Here is a 15,382-nt window from a genome sequence, read left to right as displayed (position 1 = left end):
ATTGACCTGCACCTAAGGCCTCAGTGAGAGTAAGAAGTGGGCGGGGGGCGGGGGGGGGGGCTGGTGGCTCACCTCTGTCATCCCAACTACTCAGGAGGCTGAGGTCTGAGGATCACAGTTCAAAGCCAGCCCAGGCAGGAAGGTCCCCATGATACCCTTATCTCCAATGAACCACCCAAAAGTGGGAAGTGGCGCTGTGGCTCAAGTGGCAGAGTGCTAGCCTTGAGCAAAAAGAAGCCAGGGACAGTGCTCAGGCCTCGAGTTCAAGGCCCAGGACTGGCAAAAAAAAAAAAAAAAAGAGCTTAGGGGCCCAGTTTAAACACCAGTATTGCAGAAAGAGAGAAAGGCGGGGAAGGAGGGAGGGAGGGAAGGAAGAAAGAAAAGAGGGAAGGAAAGAAGGAAGAAAAGGAAGAGAGAGAAAGAGACAGAGGGAGGGAGGGAGGAAGGGAGAGAGGGAGAGAGGGAAGGGAAGAAGTCAGGCTAAGCTCATGTCTATAATCCTAGCTACTCAGGAGGCTGAGATCTGAGGATCATGGTTCGAAGTCAGACTTGGCAGGAAAGTCCATGAGATTCTTTTTTCTTTTTGTCAGTCCTGGGGCTTGAACTCAGGGCCTGGGCTCTGTTCCTGAGCTTCTGTTGCTCAAGGCTAGCACTCTACCACTTGAGCCACAGTGCCACTTCTGACTTTTTCTCTGTGTGTGGTGCTGAGGAATCGAACCCAGGGCTTCATGCATGCTAGGCAAGCACTCTACCACTAAGTCACATTCCCAGCCCCTCCATGAGATTCTTATCTCCAATTAACCACCAGAAAACCACAAGTGGCACTGTGGCACAAAAAAGCTCAAATGGGGGCTGGGCATATGGCCTATTGGCAACAGTGCTCGCCTCGTATACATGAAACCCTGGGTTCGATTCCCCAGCACCACATATACAGAAAACAGCCAGAAGTGGTGCTGTGGCTCAAGTAGCAGAGTGCTAGCCTTGAGCAAAAAGAAGCCAGGGACAGTGCTCAGGCCCTGAGTCTAAGGCCCAGGACTGGCAAAAAAAAAAAAAAAAAAAAAAGCTCAAATGCAGGTCCCAGGCCCTGGGTTCAAGCCCCAGAATTGGCACCAAAAGAGAGAGAGACAGAGACAGAGAGAAAGGAAGAGAGAAAATCTGACAATGAGCCAACTGGGAAGGAGTAGACAGAACATGAAGAAATGGGAGAGCTTTTTAAAAAGTTTTATTTCAAGAACGTTGTTGTTGTTGTTGTTTTAAACTGGTATTCCAAAAAAAGGTGGGTCAAAGTACAAAAAAAAAAGTCAGTTGAATATAACAGCGTAGGTTTAGAAATCACAGCAGTAGCAATGTACAGACAAAACATCCAACGTATGCAATTCTGTTCAGTTCCTTTGCTTATTTTAAGTGTTTTCCCCTCCTGTACAAAATACATCAGAGCATGCCATGAGATCAGAAAAAAAAGAAGAAGAAAAGAGTTTAACAAATGGTTACAAGAAATAGACTCTGTACAAGGGGAGACTCCGTTCCTGCCCTGCCCCCACCCCCCACTTCCGCTCTTCTTCTGCTTTAGGTTAAATTATTCTGGAGACAGTTCACCTCCAGCTCCGCCTGGTCGCCCTTGCCACCCTCCAGGTTGGCTGACATGGAGTTCTGGATGTTAAAGGGCTCCTCCTCTTTCAGGCAGGATTTGAGGACTTCCTGGATTTTGTGGGGAGCACCAGGGTCATCCTGGGAGAAGATAGGAGTTGGGGAGAAAAATGAGGAAAGGAGACAACGGGTAGGACAATCAAAGCATCCTCTCACGTTTTCCTGCCCGGTTGAACGGAGGAGGAAAGCCCAAAGATGTTAACTAAAAGCAAAAGGATGGGGCTGGGAAGGTGGCCTAGAGGTAGAGCGCTCGGCCCAGCATGCATGAAGTCCTGGGTTCGATTCCTCAGGTTCCACATAAACAGGCAAAGTCAGAGCTGTGGCTTAAGTGGTAGAGTGCTAGCCTTGAACACACAGAGCTCGGGGGCAGTGTCCAGGACCTGAGTTCAAGCCCCAGGACTGGCAAAAAAAAACCCAAACAAACAAAAAGTTGGGCGCCAATAGTTCACACCTGTCATCCTAGCTTCCCAGGAGGCTGGAATCTGAGGACTGAGGTTCAAAGCCAGCCTGGGCAGGAAAGACCGTGAGACTCTTATCTTCAATTAACCAGCAAAGAGCCAGAATGGACCCTGTGGCTCAAGTGGCAGAGTGACAGCCTTGAGCACTCAAGCTCAACGGCAGCGCCCAGATCTGAGATCAAGCCCCAGCACTTCAACTTCCTGTTTTTGCTACTTCATTGGGGCTAAGAGTCTCAGGGACTTTCCTACCTGGGCTGGCTTTGAACCATGATCCTCAGATCTCAGCCTCCTGAGGAGCTGGGATGATGGGCGTGAGCCACCAGCACCTAGCTCTACTTAGCAGGTACTTTACAGCAAAGTAATTCTTACGAAAGCAATGGCCAGAGCCTGGCACTGGTGGCTTCCGCCTGTCACCCTAGCTACTCAGGAGGCTGAGGTCTAAGGATGGAGGTTCAAAGCCAGCCAAGGCAGGAAAGTCCGTGAGACTCGCATCCTCAATGAACCACCAGAAAACCGGCAGTGGAGCTGTGGCTGAAAGTGGTAGAGCACTCTGGCCCTGAGCAAAAAGAATCCCAGGACAGCGCCCAGGTCCCGAGTTCAAACCCCACAATGGACCAAAGGGAGCGACAAAGCCAGGGAGGCGACGCATCTCAAACCGGGCTCCTCCAGGGCTCCTGGCGTTTGGATAGAGAAGAAAACCACCCACGGGGCCACATCCTATCTGTCAGGAACAGAGGTGTGCAAACAGGGCTTCCGGGCACGCGAAGGACCGCCCACCAAGAGAACAGGGGAAGGGGGATGGAGGCCCAGACGGAGCTCCCCGCCTGCCCGCCACGCGTGCGTCCTCCAAACACAGCCTATGAGAAGACCCAAGGTCGCCGAGTCCCACGGCAGCGGGGCCATCTGCTTTGGCTTGGCAGCAAGTCTCTAGGCAGGAGGGAGCAGGATCCACATCTGCCATAGGTCCTTTCCCGGGGGGGCTCTGCCTCCCACCACATGGGCCCCTGGTCTCCCTGGGGTAAGTTGCCGGGGGGTGGGGGGGTGTCAGGCCTGGATTTCCCCCACTCTTTGGGGTCCAGATGCAAAGCTTTATGGGAAGGGGTGGGGGCGACCACACACATGTTAAGTGCCGAGCCGGCAAGTAAGGAAGATTGAAGTGAAGGGGAAAAGCACTCAGGCAGGGGCTGGGAAGGTGGCTCAGTGGTAGAGCGCTCGCCTAGCACGCATGAAGCCCTGGGTTCGATTCCTCAGCACCACGTAAACAGAAAAAGCCGGAAGTGGCGCTGTGGCTCAAGTGGTAGAGTGCTAGCCTTGAGAACAGAGACGCCCGGGGACAGCGCCCAGGCCCTGAGTTCAAGTCCCAGGACTGGCAAAAATAAATAAATAAATAACCCAAAACACCAGATCACTACAGAAAGCTGGCAGGTCTTCAGAGGGCCAAGTGATCTCCCACAACTCCCCGCATTCCCCAAACAGCACATTGAGTGTGCGCGTGTGAGCATCTCTGTGTGAGAGTGAGCATGTGCACCCCTTACACTTTCCTGAGTCCTCCCCTTCCCCCCAGTAGAGTACTTTGCTGGTTAATTACATGGTTACTTAGATACTAAGGCCCTTTGGATTCCTCCTACCAGGCTGGTTTTGAACCATGATCCTCAGATCTCAGCCCCCTGAATATCTAGGATGACAGACATGAGCTAACCCAGTGACCTGGCTGACGGGAGACTTGAAATCTTTTCCGACTGTGACTGGTAGAAATGGTAGGGGGAAACAAATCTATTTAATCTTACTTCACTTATGTAAAAGAAATACCCCTTACCCTTTACAGAGTAAATCGAACTTTTTCTTCTTATTTACTTATTCATTTATTTTGGGCTTGTACTCAGGGCCTGGGCGCTGTCTCTGAGCTTTTCTGCTCAAGGCTAGCCCCTCTACCATTTGAGTGACAGCTCCTCTTCCAGCTTTTTTGGTGTTCTATTGGAGATAAGAGTCTCATGGAGGGGCTGGGGATATGGCCTAGTGGCAAGAGCGCTTGCCTCATATACATGAGGCCCTGGGTTCGATTCCCCAGCACCACATATACAGAAAACGGCCAGAAGTGGCGCTGTGGCTCAAGTGGCAGAGTGCTAGCCTTGAGCAAAGGAAGCCAGGGACAGTGCTCAGGCCCTGAGTCCAAGGCCCAGGACTGGCCAAAAAAAAAGAGTCTCATGGACTTTCCTGCTTGGGATGGCTTTGAACTCTCAGCGTTCCTGAGGAGCTAGGGCGATAAACGTGAGCCGCTGGTGCCTGGCAGTCTCTGAAAGTTTTCAGGACTGTTAATACCAACATGGAACTGGAGGGTAAAGGAGAAACGAAACAGTAGGTCCACTGTAAAGCCCCTGTTTCTCCTGGCACACGCGGGAGCGCTCAGACTGGCGGCTGTAGCAATGGGCAAGGCTCCATTTCATATTGAAGTGGTCCTATTTCTTTTAGTCAGTTGTGGGACTTGAACTCAGGGCCTCAGCACTGTCTCTGAGCTCTTTTGCTCAGGACTAGCACTCTACCATTTTGAGCCACAGCGCCACTTCTGGTTTTCTGGTGGTCAATTGGAGATCAGAGTCTCATGGATTTGCCTGGGTTGGCTTTGAACCATGATCCTCAGATCTCAGCCTCCTGAGTAGCTAGGATGACAGGCATGAATCACCGGGACATGGCTATCTTTCTTTTTCTTGAAACAAGGAGAGGCTCAAGGACGGTGTCCAGGACCTGAGTTCAAGCCCCAGGAATGGCAAAATAAAAATTTCCAGTCATCTGAGGAACAAAAGATCTCAATGACATGTCAGTCTACTGGTCAGAGGGAGGACAATCATGGAACAGTTTATTCCTACCTTCCCTACCTTCCCACCCCCTGTGGTCTTGAGCTTACCCCCCAAGGCAATGTGGACATTTCCACTGTGACCCAAAGCGTGGACAGGGGTGAGGTGGGGAGGGGGACGAGAGGCATGCATAAGGGGAGATGTGAAGAAGGTAAGTTACCTGACAGACAACGTTATCATAGTGAGCCAAGGCACGGGCAGGGGGGGAGGAGACACAAGGGGTGTCGCAAAGCTTCCTTACGTTTGGGTGAGAGCCCTCTGCAATGGTGGAGAGGGAGAAGTTATCGTTGTGAAGCTCGGATGGGGTCCGAAATTTGCTGGTAGGACAGAAGAGAGAAGAGGGGGGGAAATCGGTGAAATGGGGCAGGCTGCTGGCGGCTCACGCCTGACATCCTAGCCACTCAGGAGGCTGAGATCTGAGGCTCTCGGTTCAAAGCCAGCCTGTGGCTGACAAATCTGTGAGACCCTTCTCTCCAAGTAACCAGCAGAAAGCTAGAAGGGGAGGCATGGCCCATGCCGTAGAGGGCCAGCTTAGCACAAGAAGATCCACTACCTTCTTATCACCTTGGGATTTTATTATATGCTGCAAGTAGCTCATTGGGACTGGAGATCAAGAGCTGACAATGAAGCTGGGAAGGTGGCCCAGTGGTACAGCGCTCGCCTAGCACGCACGAAGCCCTGGGTTCGATTCCTCAGCACCACAGAAACAGAAAAGCCTGGACATGGCGCTGTGGCTCAAGTGGTAGAGCGCTAGCCTTGAGCAAAAAGAAGCTCAGGGACAAGCACCCAGGCCCTGAGTTCAAGGCCCAGGCCTGGCAATAAATAAATAAATAAATAAAGAGCTGACAATGATATGAACAGCTATGACCGTGTTTTATACACGCCAGGCAATTATAACTGCATCATGACAACCATCTGGCCGACAGTAATGATAAAATGCCAGATATTGTAACAACACAATCCAATTTCAGAGATGTTAATATGTGAGCAAAAAGAAAAACGTGTATCGTAGAATCAATAAAACTGCAGCAGTCTCAGCACAGAGCACAAGTTAGCATTCTCAGCACAGTTAACCTAGCTCAGGCTATGTGTGTGTGTGTGTGTGGCCAGTCCCAGGAATTGAACTCAGGGCCTGGGCACTGTCCTTCAGCTTTTTTTTTTTAACCAGTCCTGGGGCTTGAACTCGGGGCCTGAGCACTGTCCCTGGCTTCCTTTTGCTCAAGGCTAGCACTCTGCCACTTGAGCCACAGCGCCGCTTCTGGCCATTTTCTGCATATGTGGTGCTGGGGAATTGAACCTAGGGCTTCATGTATATGAGGCGAACACTCTTGCCACTAGGCCATATCCCCAGCCCCTGTCCTTCAACTTTTTGGCTCAAGGCTACCAATCACTCTACCACTTGAGCCACAGCTCCATTGTTGGCCTTTTTGATGTTTAACTGAGGTTAAGAGTCTCGAAGACTTTTCTGCCTAGGTTAACTTTGAACTGCCATCCTTAGATCTAAGTCTCTAACTAAGATGACAGGTGCGAGCCACCAACTGCTCGGTGTGTGGGGTTATTTCTTTTTTCCCCATGAGTCTCTCTCTCTCTCTCTCTATATATATATATATATGTATATATATATATTTAATATATTTATTTAATTGATTTATTGTCCGGGGCTTGAACTCTGGGCCTGGCTGCTGTCCCTGAGCTCTTCCGCTCAAGGCCAGCACTCAACCAGTTGAGCCACAGCGCCACTTCCAGTTTTTCTGCTGGTTTCCTTGAAGATAACAGTCTCGTGGACTTTCCTGCCCAGGCTAGCTTTGAACCGCGATCTTCAGATCTCAGCCTCCTGAGTCGCTGGGATTAGAGGCGTGAGCCACCGACGCCCAGCTCCGCGAGATTCTCATCTCCAGTGAACCACTCACAAACCAGAAGAGGCGCTGTGGCTCAAGGGGTAGAGCGCTAGCCTGGAGCACAAAGAGGCTCACGGACAGCGCCCAGGTCCTGAGTTCAAGCCCCACAGATGACCAAAATAAATAAATAGATGAAGAAGATCTGGCAAAGGCTCTTGCTTCCCCCCCCCCCCCCCACTTCCCTGGCGAGCGGTGGCTCCCCACGGGTGCCCCGATTTGGATGGTCCCATCTCCCCGCCCTGTGCACACCCACCCCGCGCGGCACGCATGCGAGGAGGGGCCTGGGTCTCTCTAGGGTCATCACGTGCGCGCGCAGGCCCTCGCCTCAGTGCACAGGCACAATGGCGCTCCGCTGAGAGGAGCGCAGCTGCCTGCGTCTGCACACTGCACGAGGCGACCCGACCCACGAGCAACAGACGGGGTTTTGTCTTTTGCCCAGGGAAAGTGCTTCGGTCACATGGTCTGGAGGGAGCTTCATAAAGGCCCGAGGGGATTAATGGGGCAACAGGCTGGAAGAGAAGTTGGGGTCAGCACTGTATAAATTGTCTCTTGGGCCCCAAGGAAGCTGAGGCCCAGTCTCTCCCCCCCCCCCCCGCCCTCTCTCATGTGTGTCAGTCCTTGGGCTTCAACTCAGGGCTTGGACCCCGTCCCTGTGCGTTTGTGCTCAAGACTAGCGCTCTACCACTCGAGCCACAGCTCCAATTCCGGCTTTTTGGTGGTTCATTGGAGATAAGTGTTTCATGGAGCCAGGCGCTGGTAATCCTTGCTACTCAGGAGGCTGAGATCAGAGGATCGCAGTTCAAAGCCAGCCCAGGCAGGAAATTCCCCATGAGACTCTTACCTCCAATTGAACCACCAGAAATTCGGAAGTAGAGCTGTGGCTCAAAGTGGTAGAGCGCTAGCTTTGACTGAAAAGGCTCAGGGACTGCGTCCAGGCCCTGAGTTCAAGCCCCATGACTGACAAAACACACACACACACACACTCGTCTCATGAATTTTCCTACTTGGCCTGGCTTTGAACCATGATCCTCAGATCTCAGCCTCCTGAGTTGCTGGGATGACAGGCGGGAGCCATCAGTGCCTGTTTTTTTTTTTGTTGTTGTTGTTTTTGGCCAGTCCTGGGCTTGGACTCAGGGCCTGAGCACTGTCCCTGGCTTCTTTTTGCTCAAGGCTAGCACTCTGCCACTTGAGCCACAGCGCCACTTCTGGCCGTTTTCTGTATATGTGGTGCTGGGGAATTGAACCCAGGGCCTCATGTACATGAGGCAAGCTCTCTTGCCACTAGGCCATATCTCCAGCCCAGTGCCTGGGGTTTTCTTTTTGTTGTTGTTTGTCTTTTTTGGGGGGAAAATCTTTAGCATGAACAACAGGGTCAGAAACGCTCTTGATCAGCACCTGGGGTCAGGGGTCAGCGGGCCCCGCCTCACCTGGTCCTTCGGAGCTTGGTGTTCTCTGTCTTGAGCAGGTAGAGCTTCTTGGCGAAGAACACAGTCATCATGAAGAGCAGGAGCAGCACCAGGGCAGCCGAGCCCACGGCCACGCACATCACCTGGAAGTCTGTGACCACGGACTCGCAGCGCGCCCCCTTGTGCCAGATGTAGTCCTGTGTGTTACACCTGCAGCCACGACAGCGAGAGGCCGGGCATGGGGCGGGGACCCACACTCCTCCCCACAGCCCCCCATCGGGACCCTCATCCCATCTATTTTTTTTTTTTTTTTGCCATTCCTGGGGCTTGAACTCAGGGCCTGGGCACTGTGCCTGAGCTTCTTTTGCTCAAGGCTAGCACTGTACCGCTTGAGCCACAGCGCCACTTCCGGCTGCTTCTGAGGAGTTAATTGGAGGTAAGAGCCTCACGGACTTGCCTGCACCAAGATGGCCTTGAACGGCAATCCTCAGATCTCAGCCTCCTGAGTAGCTAGGATGACGGGCGTGAGCCACCAGCCTCCCCCTCTCCCCCTCTTTAAAGCCATTCTGTGCCAGGGACAGCACCCAGGCCCTAAGTTCAAGCCCCATGACTCCCCCCTCCCCCCCCACCACCACGAGGCTCCCAAGGCACAGAGAAACTAAGAGAACAGCTGAGTTTTAACATGGCTGTTAAGGAACTGCAGACAAACAGGAACCTCCCATCTCCTGTCCTGGAACCTCAAGAATTACAATCACTGGGTTCACTCAGGCTCTCTGCCTGCCCTGTTTCTTTCTGGATAAAGAGGTGGATAAGTCTGAAGACTTGGGATGAACCAGAGCTATGGGTACCAGCCCCACAGTCCCCCCTACATAAAAGCGGAGCTGGCTACTTTGTCTCCTATCTGGTTCATCTGGCTAAACAGACACAGAACAATCAGGAGCTGGCAGCCAGGGACAAAACCCAAAGATGGATGTATAGTCTCTTATCTTTGCCTCCTCCCCTCTTTTCCATCCGCCCTCTGGCAAAGTTTGGCCCCTCAAGTGCCCTAAGACTAGGAGAACTTATCCAGCAAGCCGACTGAGAAGCAACCCCCTCTGGGTGGGTCTTAGTCCTTTTTGTGGAGTGACTTTCTCCTGCCCTTGGGGACATTCCCAGGCTCCAACTCTTCCAATGACATTGCTGTTGCTATGGGAACAGGGCTGCTTCAAAGAGAGAAGATGTAGAAGGATACAGAGGCAGGCAAAGGAGAGAGGACACGAACCCCAGGGTGAATGATAGATTTAGAAAGAGGGGCCCAAGAGATGGGGGGGGGGCATGATGTGGTCAGAGGACTGTCTTCTCCACATCCCAAACCCCCAAGCAATTCATCTTTGTTTCCCAACTGAACCCCTCTGCCCTCATGGGCGGGTAGGTGGGTGGGTGGGGGAAAAGACTCTAGTGTTTGGGGTTGCTAGGGAAATGCAGACCCCCTCTAAGTGGGGCCCTCTTAGCCCAGTATTCTAGAAGAGTCCTGCCACAGCTCCCTGATGGTTTTCGGCTGCAGTGGGTCAGGGTGACAGAGACAAAGGCTCGCTGCAGTCTGCAACTGAAAAGCTCAGCAGTCCCCTGTGAGTGGAATGCAAAACAGTCTTCCAGCCTTGGGCCCGGCCTGGGTTGTGAGGGGCGGGTGGGTGGGTGCAGGAGCCTGGGAAGGTGATGCTGGCATCGAAGCTATTACATCAACAAAGAGGGCTGGGAAGGTGGCTTAGGGGTACAGTGCTTGCCTAGTATGCATGAAGCCCTGGGTTCGAATCCTCAGTACCACATACATAGAAAAGACCAGAAGTGGCGCTGTGGCTCAAGTGGTAGAGTGCTAGCCTTGAGCAAAAAGCTCAGGGACAGTGCTCAAGCCCTGAGTTCAAGCCCCAGGACTGGCAGGGGGGAAAAAAAAGTCCCAAGGACTCTCCTGCCCTAGCTGGCTTTGAACCTGGATCTTCCTGAGTAGCTAAGCTGACAGGTGTGAGCCACTGGCACAGACCTGCCCTAATTTCTCAATCAAAGGACCTATTTTTGGCAATGACTGGACAACTCCAACCAGAACTGTGTGGGTCACATCCTGTATTAGTGACCCTAGAGATCATGGTCATGTATAGAATTGAACTGGTACTCAAGCTTCAAGGCCAAAGGTGTAACATTCATTTCCTCTTCTTCTTCCTCCTCCTCCTCTTCATCATCTTCCTCTCTCTCTCTCTCTCTCTCTTTTATTTTTGGTGCCAGGACTTGGGGGGCTTGAACTCAGAGCCTGGGCACTGTCTCTGAGCTGTTTTATTCAAGGCTAGCGCTCTACCACTTCCATCCTTTTCGGTAGTTAATTGGAGATAAGACTCTCATGTATTTTCTTGCTTTGAGACTGGCTTTGAACCATGATCTTCAGATCTCAGCCTCCTGAGGGCTAGAATTACAGGCATGAGCCACCAGCCAGGCTGTACTGCTTTCTGTATGAAACTATCAAGGTTAAATCCCAAGATATTTAAGTCTTCACCTAGTCCTGGAAAAAAAAAAGTGGCAGCATTGAGAAGAGCACTTTTAAAAGAAACCTACAGAAAACAAAGTCAAGTTCTTCCCGGGACCAATGGGAATAAGACTCAGAGGAGTTCGAATGCTCTATTCCACTTGTAGCGCCTGGATCGACTCTGACCTGCAATCCTTCCAAGAGAAGGCAGTGTGGTTTCAAGTAGACAACAGAACTTCCCTGGTGGGAGAAGTTCCAAAGAGTGAGGTGACACAAGTAATCACAGATGAGGAGCAGGCTAGTGGCTTAGGATATTTCAGGGATAGTTAAACTCTTTTTTTTTTTTTGGCCAGTCCTGGGGCTTGAACTCAGGGCCTGAGCACTGTCCCTGGCTTCTTTTTGCTCCAGGCTAGCACTCTGCCACTTGAGCCACAGCGCCACTTCTGGCTGTTTTCTGTATATGTGGTGCTGGGGAATTGAACCCAGGGCCTCATGTATACGAGGCAAACACTCTTGCCACCAGGCCATATCCCCAGCCCCCAGGGATAAACTCTTGAGACAAGTATCAATGGAAATAGAAAGGAAAGAGCCTCTGGGGCACGAGTGGCTCACACCTGTCATCCTAACTACTCAGGGAAACTGAGACTTGAGGATGGTGGTTCGAAGCCAGCCTGAGCAGGAAAGTCTATGAGGCTCTTATCTCTAACAAACTACTCAGAAAACCCCAGAAGAGGGGCGCTGTGGCCCAAGTGGTAGAGCACCAACTAGCCTAGAGCTAAAGATGCTCAAGGACAGTGCCCTAGGCCCTGAGTTCAAGTCTCAGGAGTGGCAAAAAGTAAAAGAAAAAGCAAAGATCCATCGCTCCAAGTGAGGAAACACCTGCTATTCCCAAGGTTTGAGGAACTATCCAGCTTGATTTCCCCTACGTGAGTGGCCTTGGGCTTAGCTTGCAGAACTTGACACACCTACGTCTCCTTTAGTCTTAGTAGTGGAGGCTGTGCTCATAACCCATCCATCCGCCAGAGCTTGGCCCCCCTCTCTCTCTATATATATACATATGTATGTATACATATATATGTATATATATGATATCCATCTCTCTCCACACACACACACATATTTTTTTTTTGCTAGTCCTAGGGCTTGAACCCAGGGCCTGACACTGTTTCTCAGCTTCTTGTTGCTCAAGGCTAGCATGTGAGCCCCAGAGCCACTTCTGTCCTTTTTCTGTCTGTGGTGCTGAGGAATCGAACCCAGGGCTTCATGCATGCTAGGCAAGCACTCTACCACTGAGCCACGTTCCCTGCCCAAGGCTTGACCTCTTTTTGAGCATGGCCAGGACTCTCTAGGAACACACACACACACACACACACACACACACACACACACACAAATAAAAAATTAAAAAAACTCTCAACCTCACAAAGGCCTCTCTACAAAACCTTTGGGGAAGTCTCTACCTTTTGTCTTTTAAATGGAGTGCTTTGGGTGCTTAAAGGACTCTCAAAATCTTATTTCTCAGAAACCTCTCTCCCAGGGATGACAGAATCCCCCCTCCCCCCCCCCCTTTTTTTTTTTAAGATTCTCTTTTTCTTTTGTCAGCCAGTTTGGCCTAGAATTGGTCATCTTCCCCATCCTCCCCCCACCCCAGCGCTGAGATCACAGCCATATGGTTACCACACCTGGCTTTTGAGGAAAAATCGCTTTTTCTTTAGTGTTGTGCGGATCCTGGGGCTTCGTGAACTCAGGGCCTGGGCACTGTCCCTGACTGCTTTTTACTCAAGGCTAGCACTCTACCCCTTGAGCCACAGCGCCACTTGTGGCTTTTTTCTCTGTCTGTGGTGCTGAGGAATCGAACCCAGGGCTTCCTGCGTGCCAGGCCAGCACTCTACCACGAGGCCACCTCCCCAGGTGCTCTGGTCAGGTGGCTCCCATTCAGCAGCCCCCCCCCCTTACCTGCAGAAGGCCCCTATGTTCTCCACCAGGTAGCACTGGCCGCCGTTGTGGCAGTAGCTGGGGAAGAGGTCGCACAGGGACCGGCAGGAGCCGTTGTGCCTGACGAAGCCACTGCGACACTCGGTGCCGTTCTCGCCGCCGGCGGGGGCTGGGGCCAGCTCCCGCCCCGGGGACTCCCCACCCCCGGGGCGCGGCCGGAGGGCCAGGCTGCCCCCCGGGATCACCCCCAGGGCGTGCCACCGGCCCGTGGGCTTCGGGGAGGGCAGCAGGGCCGGGCCCTCCTCCAGGCCTCCGCCCCCCACGGCGTCCTCGTCCTCGTCCTCGTCGTCCTCGTCCTCCTCCTCGAGGTCATCATAGAAGGACGTGGTGGGGTAGAAGTCGGACTCGTCGAAGGGGGTGAAGTCGTCGTACAGGTCCAGCAGGCTCCAGGAGGGGGTCTCCCCGTCGGCGTCGGGGTGCTGCTCGGGGACCCCCGGCGGGAAGACGCCCAGGTCCACCCCGCGCTCTTTCCCGTCCAGCCCTTCCAAGTAGTCCATGTCGAGGATCTCGGAGGGCGGCGGGGACCCGAGGGTGCCGGGCAGGGGCCGGGTGGGCTCCGGCGGCTGCGGGGCGTCGGGGGTGCTGTCTCCGAGGTTCAGCCAGACCTCCAAGGGGCGCTCCTTGTCCTCGGGGACCGGGGACGATGGGGGTCCCCCGGCGTCGGGGGCGTCGGGGGAGGGCGCGGGCCTCGACGGTCGCCCCAGGGCCTCGTCGGGGGGTTGGGGTGTGGCCGGGAGGGCCTGGGCATCGCCGCTGCCCACCTCGGCCGTCACGCCGGCCAGGAGGCCCGGGCTGTCCGCCTCCAGCCAGGCCGCGCCCGTCACGGACGCCGAGGCCTCCAGCGTCTCCTCGGGCCCCACCCCGGGGTCCGGGGCGGCCGGGGCGCCGCCGGGCGCCGTCCACGTGGTCGTCTTCTCGCCCCCGGCCCGGCCCGGGCCGGCGTCCGGCCGCGTGTCATTGGCGGCGGCACGCGGTTCCCAGGCCAGGCCGCTCTTCACCACCAGCTCGTCGGCCTCGAGGGCGCTGCCCGACTCGCGCGCTGCGGGGCGGGAGGGCAACGGGGGAGGGGCGTCAGGGGCGCGCGGAGGGGCTCCCCGGGGGAGGGCCGGGGGCCCCCCTCGTAGCCCTCCCCCCCGAGGCCGCTCCTCCCTCAGGGCCCCGCCCCTAGCGTAAGCCCCGCCCACATCTCAGGGAAGTACACCCAAGTCCTTGGGTCCACCTGTCTCCGCCCACCCCCCCACCAGCTCCAGCCACCTGCTGACAGACGGACCGACGGACCGACGGACAGATAGCGCCCGCGGAGCGGCAGGCTCCGCCCAGGCCGACTCTCTCCCCCCCCCACCCCCCCAACTCTGGCAGGTTCACAAGTCTCACCCTCCAGACTCCTCCCCACCCAGGCCACGCCCCCGAGAAAGGCCACGCCCACACGGAGATCACGCCCTCGCATAGGTCTGTACAGAGCATAGGACCACGCCCCCGCCTCACGCAGAGATCACGCCCTCTCATAGGCCTCTCCAGAGTACAAGGCCACGCCCCCACCATGAGGCCACGCCCTCACGCTATGGGCCACGCCCCCGCAAGGCATCGCCCAGGCCATACGGCCACGCCCCCGCGTGCAAGCCACGCCCACGAGGAAACCCCCCCCACCCCAATCCCACCGTGTGGCCCGCGCTGGGCTCCCTGCGGCGCCCCCGTCCGCCCACCCTCCCGCGCGGCCCCCGCCCCTCTCCCGCAGCGCCCGGGTCCCCGGCGGCGGGCGAGGCGGCGCCCCGCCCCCTCGGCCACCGCGCTCGGGACTCCACCTGTGCGGTGTGTGAAGCCCGGCGCGGGGACCCCCTGCACCGCCCCGGCTCGGGGTGGGGCGCGGGGTTCCCGCGCGTCCCCCTCCACCCCCCGACCGTCCCCGCCGCCCCGCGTCGCCATCGGTGACCTACCCGGCACGGCCCCCGCCACGAGGACGAACGCGACCCCCAGACACAGCAGCAGCGGCGGCGGCGCCCGGCGCGGGCCCCCGCCCCCGGCTCGGGCCATGGTGCGGCGGCGGCGGCGCTCCCGCTGCCCCGGCCGCGCGCTGTGCGCCGTGCGCCCGCCCGCCCGCCCGCCCGCGCCGCAGCCCCCGGCTCGCCCGGCCGCCACGCCTGCAGCCCGCGCTGCGGCCGCCCCTCAGCCCGCCGTGGGCAGCGCGAGCCGCCGCATGCCGCCCCGCCGTGCCGCCCCGCCGCCGCCGTCCGCGTCCGCCGCCGTCCCCGCGCGCGCCGCGCCTCCCGCCTCCCGCGCCGCCACCGCCGCCGCCGCCGCCGCCGCCGCCGCGCGCTCGGCGCCGCCCCCACCCCCCCTCCCCGCACCCACCCCCCCTCCCCGCACGCCGCGCCGGCGCCCGCCCCCTCCCCGCTCCCGTCCGCCCTCCTCCTGCGGGGGCACGGGGTGGGGGGCAACCCCGAGTGTGCAACGCCCGCCCGGGCGTGCAGGGCACGGGGGGAGGGGGGCGACAGGTGCACGGGCTGCGGACCTGCGGGAGGGGCGGGCCGGGGCTGCAGCACCAGCAAGCCGGGGACCCCCCCCCCCACAACCCCATCCCACCCCCCCCCCCGCCATGCGGGGAGCCGCGCGGCAGGAAAACTCAGGCACCTGCAGC

General features: G+C 56.3%; 1 protein-coding gene across 3 annotated transcripts; it reads right to left on the bottom strand.

Moving 5' to 3' along the window:
- Window positions 1-1,529: 1,529 nt before the first annotated feature.
- Window positions 1,530-14,778, bottom strand: Cspg5 (chondroitin sulfate proteoglycan 5). Of its 3 annotated transcripts, none has more exons than XM_048334634.1 (5): window positions 14,682-14,778; window positions 12,709-13,786; window positions 8,283-8,471; window positions 5,118-5,274; window positions 1,530-1,728 (listed from the first exon to the last, which is right to left on the bottom strand). In XM_048334634.1, exons 1-5 carry the CDS (start codon window positions 14,776-14,778, stop codon window positions 1,567-1,569), a joined length of 1,683 nt encoding a protein of 560 aa, XP_048190591.1. In that variant the 3' UTR covers window positions 1,530-1,566. The 3 variants fall into 3 exon arrangements, with proteins under 3 accessions (XP_048190591.1, XP_048190592.1, XP_048190593.1); XM_048334635.1 differs by having other exon boundaries at window positions 5,199-5,274; XM_048334636.1 differs by lacking the exon at window positions 5,118-5,274 and having other exon boundaries at window positions 1,566-1,728.
- Window positions 14,779-15,382: the final 604 nt, after the last annotated feature.

The sequence above is a fragment of the Perognathus longimembris genome, chromosome 26 (assembly GCF_023159225.1).
Source record: "Perognathus longimembris pacificus isolate PPM17 chromosome 26, ASM2315922v1, whole genome shotgun sequence".
In the NCBI taxonomy this organism is placed as follows: Eukaryota; Metazoa; Chordata; class Mammalia; order Rodentia; family Heteromyidae; genus Perognathus; species Perognathus longimembris.
Note: the sequence above shows the minus strand (reverse complement) of the source record. Positions and strands in the feature narration are given on the sequence as shown.